Raw genomic sequence first — 13103 nt, 5'->3', positions numbered from 1 at the left:
ATACAAGACCCCTGTTTAATACAGTGAAGGTCAGGGTTCGGGGAAGCATGAGGTACACAAGGGCATTGGGATGACATTTGCATGTGCATTCACACTTTAAATGTTAACATGGTCAGACAAATACCTGAACATGCTCTAGTTTTCTTAACCCAGTTTTTCTTTTTTTTAAAAAAAGAAATAGACTTTACTAGTTGCCACTGCAGTACATATATTTTGCTCAAGTTTTCATATAAAGAATAAGCATATACTTGACATTTAAATGCAATACTTCAGTGCTAGTTTTACAGTATCCATTATGCTCATCATCAATATCTAATCAAGCTGAAATGAGATTACTTATGAGCCTGTTTGACTACCACTGACCTGAATATGGAAAAGTGTAGCTCAGAAGTTGGGAACATTTAAGTATTCCTTGTCCCTTGAGTGCCATGCCAAAAAAAGATCTCAAATTAAAATTGCAGCACACATACTATGCAAGAACAGAAATAAGCACCTCTGTACAAAAGAAGTGTTATGTTCTACAGCACCATGGGGTAATATGGGCTGCAGGCTGAAGCCTAAAACCTAACCTAAAACCTTGGCTGACTTCATGCCCTAGTTACTGTCCATTTAAACCACCAAAAAGTACCAAGAATACAGAGCCAAATGGGTTTTCCCTTTGCCAAGTCACAGGGCGCCACTCAGGAACTTTACATAGTCTGTTATCTATGCAGTATTAAGTGAAACAAGCATGTAGAGAAGAAGTGGCTTGAAAGATGCTGTAAACCAGGAATCCAGGATTCAGGTTTTTCTGCACACCCTTGCTGCATGAAAGACATTACAGTAATGTTAACAGGCGCCTAATCAAGAAATATAAACTCTGTCAGGGATTTATTCATTATAAGAAGTGTCAATGGATTCTAGATTTTATTTATTGCTAGGCAACTGACAAAAGTTATCTATAGCTGAATAAGATTGTTTTCTACCTGAATAATTAGTTCATCTCCTATACCTGGATTAACATAGCATCAGACAATATTCTAATCTCATTTTTTAATTTTCTCAATTTATTTCAAGTACTTATACACTGCTTTTTGGTATTTTTTAAAAAATCAGAAACCAGTTTACAAGAAAATCAAACAAAATTAAATATTTGAGATGATATCTGAGTCTATTTCAACCCCGACTAAAATAATATAGGTTAATTGAACATTTCAAAAATGGTGAAGGGGGGAGATGTTGAAAAAAATCTGTCTAGTTGTCTTAACTGATTTTAGAGGAAGTTTTAGTTAGTTTTATTTATGGAACCAAATATTTTCAACATTTTAAGCAAAATAAAGCAGTGCTGCAAACCACAGCAAAACCTCAAAATTGCCAATGATTAAAATATGGGAGACAACATAAATTGTGTCAACAGTGATACTAAGCAACATTCTTTTGCAGATGCACATTAGAAGTAGGCATCTTGCAGGTCCATCTTAACATCCTCATTTTCCACAAAGAATTAAGCACATCTTGTCACTTTGACACCCACATTACAACAGATACCCAGCACAAATTCTGATCATCGTTTCATGAGCTGTAGCAAGTCTTGACTCATGCACTCCCTCTCCAATGTGTTTACACCAGCTGAGTCCCTTCAACGTAATTTTGCTTTCTCTGGCAGAAGGGTCCACTCTCTTGCTACACGACGGAATTTCAAATGATATCTCTTGCGCCCAATACTGTGCCAAAACATTTTCGGTATTGGGAAATGAATGCTTGATCACGAAGTTTTCGAAAGCTTAGGGAGGGAGTTACCTTCAAAGAAGAAAGCTTTTTTTAAAGTGAGGTGAAATTGTACTTTGAATATTAAAAGGAACAGCCAGAAACACAAAAATATTGAGGCCTTATCTACATATTATGCATGAGCCAGGTGGCGTGTGTATATACAGTAAGTAGTACAGAATGCTCTTGATGTAACAGAGCAGCTGCCTGAGCTTAGAATTAGTACTGCTACATTTGATTTACAATGCTGCACATCCCTCTAAAAAAAGCAACAAGGTGGTCATTCTTCCTCCTCCCGATTCGAAATTGAGACAGATTGTGATTTGCCTGTTGCCAATTAGTCCACAGCTCAAACAGGATTTGAAATAAGATCCTGTGGACCAACCTGCCTTTTCGTGATGAACACTAGAGCATCTGAAGAAGTGTGCATGCACACGAAAACTCATACCAATGACAAACTTAGTTGGTGCCTAAGGACGCGGGTGGCGCTGTGGGTTAAACCACAGAGCCTAGGGCTTGCCGATCAGAAGGTTGGCGGTTCGAATCCCCACGACGGGGTGAGCTCCTGTTGCTCGGTCCCAGCTCCTGCCAACCTAGCAGTTCGAAAGCATGTCAAAATGCAAGTAGATAAATTGGTACCGCTCTGGCGGGAAGGTAAACGGTGTTTCCGTGTGCTGCTCTGGTTCGACAGAAACGGCTTACTCATGCTGGCCACATGACCTGGAAGCTGTACACCGGCTCCCTCGGCCAATAATGCGAGATGAGCGCCGCAACCCGAGTCGGTCAGGGGTCCTTTTACGTTTAAGGTGCTACTGATGGAATTTTTTTATTTTGTTTCGACTACGGCAGACCAACATGGCTACCTACCTGTAACTAGAACAGACTAGAGCAGTTATGTATGACAGCCCTGTGATTGAAGGATTCAGTAGGAAACAAATCTATATGTATTGTACATGCATATATATTCATAGTTTAGAATTGTTATACAGTGAGATATATTAAAATCAGGGAACACAGTTTTAAATTTGAAAGGAATTAGAAAACTTTTCACCAATACAACCTCTCAGGTTTCCCTATAGCACAGAGCATGTGACAGTATTCTAATAGCAATATTGTTAAGACAAAAAAATCTTTAAAACTAGGATAATTACATCTCAGCAACAATGCTCCCCACTAAGCTGAACTGAGGCCAAAGCTACCGGTACCTTAGTTGTCAATAACAAAGTCTGCAAAAAAGGTTTTACATGATGTCATTTGATTGTGATTTCATAAAACAGCATACTTTTTTCTAGAATAATGTAGTTTCAGTTGCTGGAATACAATGTCTACTCATACTTTACACTCCAGTGTGTGCTGTAACTTTTGGATTGCACTTTCAAACAGTTATTTTTACTCTTTATGCTTGAATATACAGTGATTCATTTGCATTAAGATGGGCAATGCAGGTTAGGAGCTGATTATACCTACAATCCTGGTGCAAGACAAAGCTTTTCCAATTTCCATCCTGAATGTTGGCATTGGTAATTTGAAACAATAAATCTAATTTTATACCTGAAGGAGTTTTCACATGCCTTCTAGGAAACAAGTATCTAGGAAATCCAGCAAATAAAATGCTCTCCAAAAACTTCATAGAATAATTCCACATGTTGTAATTTAAATATTAAAGCGTGTGAGGTCTGAAGTTATACAATCAATCCCAATTTGAGCAGCTGTACAAATTACACAATTCAGGTTTGGCCCAAATTTCAAGAATTCCTGTGAAAGGAGAACAACACTGCCAGGCTGAATGTACCTATGTGCCAGACCAGCTCCAGAAGAGATTTTCTCCCCTACAGAATTACCGTAGATCCTCTTCCACTCCAACCCACAAAGCAATTACAACTGAGACACAAGACAATCTAAACATATAATGTACACATAAGAATACTTTTATTTCCTCAACTAATGATGCTTTAAGCAAGCAAGGAAGGAAAATTAGGTGCTTGGTATAGTGGAAGATTGCAATGGAAGAATTTTTCAATCCCAGGATTTCAGAGGCAGCAGACCATATGGTAAAAGGCATTACTAGGAAGCTGGAATACTTCTAGTATCAAATGAATGTTGTCAGCTAAGGGATTAGCCATTCAGTATCCACATGCTGCTTAGAGAGAGCAAATAAGGAAGAACACTGTGCAATCAGGCTTTTGAAGTCCAAAGCATTCATAAGCCCAGATGTTTCTCCTTGAACTCCATGATTCCAGCTTTGAAAGCCTTCATAAAGTTTTTACTTAGTTGCCAAGAGAACCTTACAAAACTAAAATCACCAATCTGAGTCAATGTGGGCTTTTTATGGACGTGGGTGGCGCTGTGGTCTAAACCACAGAAGCCTAGGGCTTGCCGATCAGAAGGTCGGCGATTCGAATCCCCACGACGGAGTGAGCTCCTGTTGTTCTGTCCCAGCTCCTGCCAACCTAGCAGTTCAAAAGCACATCAAAGTGCAAGTAGATAAATAGGTACCACTCTGGTGGGAAAGTAAATGGCGTTTCCGTGTGCTGCTCTGGTTCACCAGAAGCAGCTTAGTCATGCTGGCCACATGACCCGGAAACTGTCTGCAGACAAACGCCAGTTCCCTCAGCCTATAGAGCAAGATGAGCGTCGCAACCCCAAAGTCGTCCGCGACTGGACCTAATGGACCTAATTTACATTAAATATCTGAGCACCCCCTTGTAGTTGTAATAGTAATACATGTATAAATGCAAGGTACTTTAATTGGGCTAGTAAAGCTGCAAACCTAATCCCAGCTACCTGGGAGTAAGCCCCAAGGAATTCACTAAGACTTACCTCTGAGATGGCATAGTTTAGCAGCCTGTGTCAGACACACTTCTGAGACATGTATTGTTTGTCACCCTAGACAGAGCTTTATCTCAGCATACTATCAATACCTTATTGAGAATGACCCAACCACCACATGTATACAGTTACACTACTAGAGATGCTTTTAAAATATAGAAACCAAAAATACATATTCATTAATTAGCATGGAATACCTCACTCAGAATCCAGGCCTTCATTTGTGTAATACTTAAAAGTTATCCTAAAGGGAAACTACTAGTGCTACTTATGGGTACTAGCAAACAAGTTTTCTAAGATAGTCCAAAGGAGACTAAAGGCAATCTACTTCCTTTGGAAGTTGCTATGAGACACTTTAGTGTAAAAAAAGACAAATAAAATCTTCCTCCTCCACTTCCAACTCTGTAAAGGAAGACAGAACCATCTGCCTGTTCTTCCCAGATAAACCAGCCTTCCCCAACCTGTTGCCTCCCAGGATTTCTGAGACTCACATCAGCTCCAGGAAGTATGGCCAATGGTCCAGGAAGATGGTAACTGTGGTCCAGAGCATCAATATCACCAGGATGAGAAAGGCTGCTCTAAGCAATGAAAGCTACAGTATAGCCACACAAGCAGAGTACAACATCATCACATTCATGGATCAATAGTGAGCCAGTAAACTACATTCTAAGGAGAAAGCATAGCCATTCTCCCACCATTTCATAACAATGTGATTGGGCTGAAAATTTCGTTCCAATATCACATATAGTGCTCAGACCTTACATATGAACAGTGGCATAGTGTGGGTTGCCAACACCCAGAGCAAGGTGCAAAATTGGGAAAGGGAGATAGCATGTTGCTGTGGGTCTTTCTCCCCCATATTTAGCATAAACTCTGAGATGCAGGCTTCCCCAGGAGGTGCTGGATGGGGTCTCCAACCGCTCAACTGGAGCCCCTCAGGTGCCACAACTCACCCTGCACCAGCCACTTCAGCTCTCCATAGTGCGCTCACAAGAAGCTCCGCCAGTCCAAACCAGGAGCCAACACACTGCCCATCAAGGGTCATGTGACCACCTCTTTGTTCCCACTGAGTGTTCCTGCAGTGCCAGCAATTGTGCGAGAAGCGTGTGGTGCACAGCACCTGTAAGCAAAGGACGTGTATCTGATTTGCTGATCCATCCCAGCAGTGGAGTAACTGGAAAGGAAGCCACCTCCTTTCCAGTTGTGCAACACTTTCGGGACCACTGCATCCCAGTGGCATTGCGCCCAGGGCAACCACCGCTGTGCTCCTCCATGTTACGCCACTGCATATGAACAAGATTAAGCCACCAAGTCTTCCCAAAGAGATTATGGCATGCAACACCTACCGTTATTATGGTAGTGCAGGTTTCCTCAAACTTGGCCCCCGAGATGTTTTTGGCCTACAACTCCCATGATCTCTACCTAGCAGGACCAGTGGTCAGGGATGATGGGAATTGTAGTCTCTAAACATCTGAAGCGCCAAGTTTGAGGAAGCCTGTGTTAGTGCAATCTTTCCAAATCAGAACCACAAACTTGAGTACTCTACCTGCATGTCAGACACAAAAGAATAAACCCAACAATGTGTCCTCTACTTCTAAAACTGGCAGGGTGCAGCAAGCTAACTCCCCCCTGGTGCAAAAGCTTTATAGCAGAGACCAGGCTTTGAAATATCTGTAGGACAAGTGATAAGAAACCAGCTGGAACTCTCTACAGCTGCAGATCACTCTTCTAGGCAGATAAGGATGTTTGTTTTCATCTGCCATCAGGAGATGAACATTTCAAAGAACATATCATGCACCTGCTGTTCAGATGTGCATTAAAAAATCTTCTCAAGCCCGATGTAAGAGCATGCATGGAACCTCTCCAAGCTGTTCCATCAGCCTTTATTGTCAATGGTAATTCTGACCATGTATTATATATTTTTAAACTGCCAAAAAATAAAATAGTGCAACTAATATATTTTCACAGAAGCACTCAAGGAACAAGGAATCAGAGGAAAATGGAATAAAAGAACATGGAGTTTGGGGTCAATTATCTGTAATGGAGAATGCATGAAGTAGGGAATAGGCATCATAGGATAAAACATCATATGAAGTAAGTTTCCCAAGTGGTTGGTTGCAACTTGAGCACAAAAATTCAAAATGGGTACCAAGTTTTGCACGCACTATCAGATTCTACATCCATAGGTCAATTTCATAAACATACAAAACACAACAGTCCTGATAATACAGCAGAATTAAAAATTACTTCCATTATGGTGCTGCTCAAAGCCTGGTGATATCAGACTATTAAGAGCTTCATAATGTTAAGATTCCCATCAGTCACATGCAACCCACTTACTTCAATACTGAGCCCACATACCCATTAAGAAGCAGACGACTTCAAACTTATTTCCACTATGCAAACTTGTAACTTAAAGAGTGCATAGACCTCTCCATCATATTACAAAGCAGGAAATGAAACAAATGACAGGACCCTCAAAAGAGGAATCAAGTACCTTAAAGCGGCATTCACAACTTTATGAAACTACGCTAGGCAAGAAATTCAAAGATGATGCTTGCAGGGATGCCTTTGGGGATACTACATATTAGCTTTTTCTTGGGGATCTCACATTAGAGGCAGCCATAATTATCAACAGGTGAGGTTCCAGACTCAAAGTGAAATTCCATTGCCTCAATCCACCCCGCAAAATGGATGGCTACACATTTTCAGGGGTGGCTTCCTGATCCTATTACCTTTAGCCTGCATGACCAAAGGTCAGGGATGATGGAAGCTCAGGTGCAAGAACATCTGAAGGGTCACAAGCTAGTAGTCCCTTATTAAGCTCCTTGAGTATGGAGATATTTGAGGACGAACAGTGGATCACACAGCTGGATCCTCAAGTGCTTTTATTTGGCCACAATAGATTAACATGACCATATTTCAAGCTTTAACAAAAGGTGCCAAGATGGCAGAAATATCATTCCAAGCTTCTAAGTAGTCATTCCCCCAAACCTTTCTCACTTCATCAGGGGTACAGAAGAATCAATTTAAGAGGCTCCCAACTACTGGTGATATCTCTCATGTATGTACAGAGGCATACATGTCTACTTAGTCTTAGACATATGCAGTCTGCAAAACTCAAACATTCTGAGAATTTTCTGCAAGCAGTCCTGGAAGGAAGGTTGTTATTTTTCTAAACTGCAACTTAGAAAACTTTTATTCTTAGAAAGCTGTCAAAGCTCAAGATACAGTTGCTCTACTTATGTACGGTACTTCAACATTTAAAATCTTGATACAATGCAGAAGTAGATGAAGCCAGTTCCTCTTCTGAGCAGAATTTTCTGAAGATGAGCAGCTAGGCCACAGAAGTAGTAGTACGTGGTTGCTGCCAAAGTCATGTTCTATAGCAGGAATAAGAAATGACTCCCCAGAAGTTGTTGGATCAATTCCCATCAGCCCAGTCAGCATGGCCAATGACCACAAATGATAGGAAGTGTAATCCAGTAACATCTGGAAGGCTACAGGTTCGCTATCCCTGATTTATACACTAGACAAGGGGTACAATGGAAAGAGAAACCCTGAAATAAGTAACAAGGTAATGGAGACAGGCTCAAATTACATATACAGAGACTGCCAGGAGAATGAAGGCAGGTTTGAGACATTTCAAATATCAGGAGGTGTGCTTCATTTATCAGTTAGGAGGAAGATTACAGTGCCAGGGGAAAGATGTAGCATATCAAATACCAAAGGCAAGTTTCAGAAAGGAAGTGGTGAACTACTCAGTGTCACTATGGAAAAAAATGTCCAAGGATAATGGTTGTACTGAAACTTTAATTGGTTTGATTGGTAGATTAGTCTAATAGTTAACCAATACAGTAAATGAGTTATTGTTACTATCAGCAGCAGCTATATTGTTTCTGACAAACCATTATAATAGGAAGAAAAATAAAATAGCCAGGAAACAAGCAGCAGCTGTTGCTAATTAAATAGTTAATCCTTATGCTTCTTTCAATAGGCTAAAATGGTACTAATATTGAAGTTTCACTGGTTAAACATCTGGAGGAGATCAACTAACAATTCAATGGTTTGGCATGGTTACAGTAGACACTACTTTTTTTGGGGGGGGGGTTGGAGTATCAAGAGAATACAGTGAAGTGATTCCCAACAGATCAAAGAAACGTTTTAAGAAATGACACAGTAGAAAACCACTGAAAGAGTGGGGACCAAAGTTGAACACAACATGTGTCTTACTGGGTCCAACCAAAATCCAATCTAGTCCAGGAAACCTGCATTAAGACAATCACCATTCCCCACTTTTGTGTGCCAGCAACCATTTGGCTAATAGCCACTGATAAACCCTTCCTTTCTAAACCAAATACATATATTCTAAACTGGCCAAAATCACACTGTGAGGTAACAGGTTCCTTAAATTAAGATGAGATGGTGCCAAACACACTGGGAAAAGAGGGGTATAAAGCTTCATGGGGAATAAGTAAAAATTAAAGCTGGGGGGGGGAGGTGATGCTGTGCAGAACTGAACACATTTCTTAAGCATCATGTTACACGTTATATTAATGTACCATATGATCTCCTTTTTATTCCCTTATAGCAGTGTGTGTGTGCATGTACTACACACACACACACACACACACACACACACACACATATCTATATGTACCTGTATATGTATATATGTACAGTATGTCGCTTGGAGACCAAGCATCTAATAGGCTAAATAAATGAAGTGAGTAAAAACCAGAAGAGGGTGCCGTCTCGTTTCTCCCCTCGTCTCAGAGGGGATGGTGGAAAGTGGGAGTAGAAAGGGGGGGTCCTACGTTGAGATATTGTAGCAAGGCACAGGAACTGCAATCCACGTACACAGTATTTGGCCGGCGAATAAAACCGGGCCTGGAAGGGCAGCGAGCTGCTTGGGGAGGCTGGCGGGGAGGGCAGAGAAGGCGACAGCGAGAATGGCGAAGGTCGGGGCAGGGGGGGGGGGAGAAATGGAGAGAGAGAAAAAGAGCGAGAAGTCCGTCTCGACTCACAGTCCAGGTGCTTCTTCTTGGGGCCCATCACCTCGTGCGTGGTGGCCTTGCAGACGGTCTTGGACACGGCCGAGCCGGTCACGCTGTGCTGCGCCGCCGTGATGCGGTCGGTCAGGCTCTGCCCAGACATGGCGGTGCCGGATTCAGAGTCACTCCGCTGCTGCTGCTATTCCTCAACCAGGCTGGTGAAGCAGGGACGGGGAAAGGAGGAGGAGGAGAAGAAGGAAGGAGGGAGGGAGGAAAGGAGGGCGGTACCGGCTGGACTCAACAACGCCGCCGCCGCCGCCGCTTAGGACGCCCGGCAGCGCTCCGCCTTCGGAAGGGCCGGGCCTGTCACCCGGGAAGAGGCTTCTCCTCCTTCCTCTTTCCTCCTTCCCCGCCTCCTCGGACTCGACCACTACCGCGGCCTGCCGCTCGGCCGCCGCCGCCACCACCACCGTAAGCCTCCCTTCTCCTTCCCTCACGCACACATGCACAGCTGGTCGCCGCAGGAAAATGGCGGACGGAGGAGACGCTCAGCTCCTCCTCAGAGCTTTCCGGGCCTCCGGCATCACGTGACACTCTTACTCTTTCTCTCCCCACCCTCCCTTCTATCGCCCGCCCGCCCGCCCCCCCTCCGCACCGCCTAGCCACGTGACATGCTCTTTAAAAAAATTAGGGCCACACCCCCTCCGCCCCTGCCACGTGACATTCCATCGTCGCCGCCGCTCTTCCCCCCTCGCCGCCCGGCCCGCCTCCCCGCACCCACCCCGCGGCAATGCGTCTTTCCTGCCCCCGCCCCTCTCTCGCGTAACAAGCAGGAACGCGGTGACGAAATCAGTCGGGAGTTGCCGCGGGTCGCGCTCTTTCCTTCCCCCGCCCCCCGCCTCCCCTGTTCTCTTTTTCGTCGGTAACGGTCGCCAACTGTCTGAGCGAGTGGGCGGAACCGCCGCAGGGCTTGAGGAAAAATCTCGGCCTAGGTATATTCCCGCCAAAAAGGGGGGAAGATGGGCCTGTCGCCGTACGTGCCTGGCTTGCCTCCCATATTGTTATTCTGCTGGCAACCCGCCCTTTTCTTTGGACTCTGGGCGAAGTACACAAGAACCTGCAGAAATTACCGCATTCAAAGCGATGGCGTGGCTCATGACATGAGGGATTAATGAGGAAGCGGGGTTGAGTTTATTGGGTTTTTTGTTTGTGAAACATATTGGTACCTTTTCTTTTTTTTATCTTTTTTTAAAAACGTGGTAGAATATATTGAGGATGAGATTATAATCATGGGAGACTTAAATGGAGTACGCACTTTACAATTACGGGTAGATAGGACAAAAAGACAAAAAGAAACCAAAAAGGGAAGATTACCATATACATTTTTTCAAATGGTGGAAAAGCTAAACTTGAGGGATGTATGGAGGTTTTAAAATCCACTAGAAAAGCAATTTACACATTTCTCCGAAGTTAAAAAAATCATCAGGAAGAATAGACGCAATTTGGATTTCTAACAATTTAATAATGAAAGTTAAAAAAACAGACCAGCAAGGACAATATCAGATCATAATCCTGTAACTCTAGAACTAGAAAAGAGACAAAGGGGAAATAGAAGGTGGATATTAAATGAATATTTATCAAGTGATGAAAAAAAGAGTTGAAAGGGGAAAGCAATTACTAAAAGAACTTTTTGAAAATAATAAACCACAGGAAACAGATAAAGGAATCATATGGGATGTTAGTAAAGCATTTACCAGGTAATTTTATATACAACAGAATGCAAGGAAAAAGAGATTATATGAAAAGAATTTAGAATGGATAAAAGAAGAACTAGCAGAAATTGAAAAATTATTAGCAAAGAATCCCAAGAACAAGTAAGCAGCGGCGAAAAACAAACTCTTACAGACGCAGTTTTCAGCGATGTTAAATGTAGAAATCCAAAATAATTGAGATGGATGAAGCAAAGAACATTTGAATTTGTGAATAAATGCAGTAAATTACTGGCATGACAACTAAAAAGAAAGCAAAAAGAAAGGTTAATAGAGCAAATTAAGGTGGTTGAGAACATAATTAACAACCCAGTTGGAATACATAAAGCTTTAAAGAGCTATACAAAAAAGATAATGAATCAGAGGAAGAGATAATAAAATATCTGCAAGGAAAACAAATTCCTAAAGTAGATGAAGGAAAATTAGAATACATAAATGCTCAGTTCACCATGATGGAAATTCATGAAGCTATAGTGAAAGCCGAAATAGGTAAAGGGCTGGGAGTCGGGACCAGACTGTCTCAGTGCTATACATTATTTTTTTAAAATGGAAGAAATAGTGGCAACCCCATTGAAAACAATAAATAAAATATTGGAAGAAGGAAATATCTCTTGAGTCCTGGAAATTCCCAAGCAAGACAGAGATAGAAACGATTTAAATAACTAAAGGTCAATATCTTTTTATTTTATTTTATTTTATTATAATTCTTTATTTAGATTATTAAAATACATTCCTACAAACATATACAAAATACTAAACACACAAACATACACAAAAAAGAAAAAAAGAGAAAATACAAATCATGAAAAAACATCAGAATTTAAATTTAACTTCCCATCATTTGTATTCCGTTTCCGTTAACCCTTATACAGAACTTGCTCTTACAAATAAAGATAAAAATATAACTTTAATCACTCTATAATATATGAATACATATTCCCCCTTACATATTTCAATCCAAACAGATCACCAACTCAGTTTTTATACCTTATTTTTTCAAATAATCTTTTCCCCCCCAATAATTTTTATTCATTTCCCAATATTACAAAATCACAAAAACAAGAACAAAAAGCAAAAATAAAACATTAAAAAAAGGGGGGGAGTATCAATTCTTGCATTTTTTACTTAACATTGTTGACTTCCTCAATTCCCCCCTCACTGAGTCCTTTTTAAAATTCCAATTAAGCAATTTCCATTTTATATCTTAAATCACTCTAACACATTTTATCATTATCACTCAAATATTCTATTCTAAAAACATCTATTCATCAATAATTAATAAATTTATCCAAATCAAGATTTATTTTTCCGTCTTTCTATCTTGTATTTCTCCCCTTAGCCTAAAATTTATTACCAATAATTTTCCATAAATTTAAATATTAATTATTCTATCATGCTAACATTTAAAGACTTAAAACTAATTCAGCCCCGCTTCCCCTGACTCAGGGTCTCCCAGATACTTCAGTGAGTTCCATAAATCATTCCAGTTTCGGACCATCTAAATTAATCAAGAATTTACATTCATTATTATCCCTCACCCCACTCCCACCCTGTCCCAGCCTACCTCCCATTCTTCCTTGATCATCCCCTGCTGCCTCCCCAATTCTCTAAATACTGTAGTACAAAACCATCCAATTATATTTCCACTTTCCAGCCCTATCTCAATTCCCCCCCCTTTAAATTCTGGCCCCAGTATGGATCCTACCCTCCCTCTCTCACTGGGAGGACATTATTCCATGCTGGTTCTTCTTCGGAGACTCCTTGG

General features: G+C 41.3%; 1 protein-coding gene across 5 annotated transcripts in view; it reads right to left on the bottom strand.

Moving 5' to 3' along the window:
• The window catches only part of PICALM (phosphatidylinositol binding clathrin assembly protein), a 73847-nt gene extending 63709 nt beyond the window's left edge, over positions 1 to 10138 (bottom strand). For 2 of the 5 annotated variants that reach the window (XM_035114310.2, XM_035114313.2), the window contains exon 1: positions 9603 to 10138. In XM_035114310.2, coding sequence (XP_034970201.1) covers positions 9603 to 9732 — 130 coding nt within the window. In that variant the 5' untranslated portion in view covers positions 9733 to 10138. The remainder of the gene's footprint in view (positions 1 to 9602) is intronic. The other 3 variants (XM_035114316.2, XM_035114317.2, XM_035114314.2) reach the window with 2 other exon arrangements.
• Positions 10139 to 13103: the final 2965 nt, after the last annotated feature.

This window comes from Zootoca vivipara, chromosome 4 (genome assembly GCF_963506605.1).
Source record: "Zootoca vivipara chromosome 4, rZooViv1.1, whole genome shotgun sequence".
NCBI lineage: Eukaryota > Metazoa > Chordata > Lepidosauria > Squamata > Lacertidae > Zootoca > Zootoca vivipara.
Note: the sequence above shows the minus strand (reverse complement) of the source record. Positions and strands in the feature narration are given on the sequence as shown.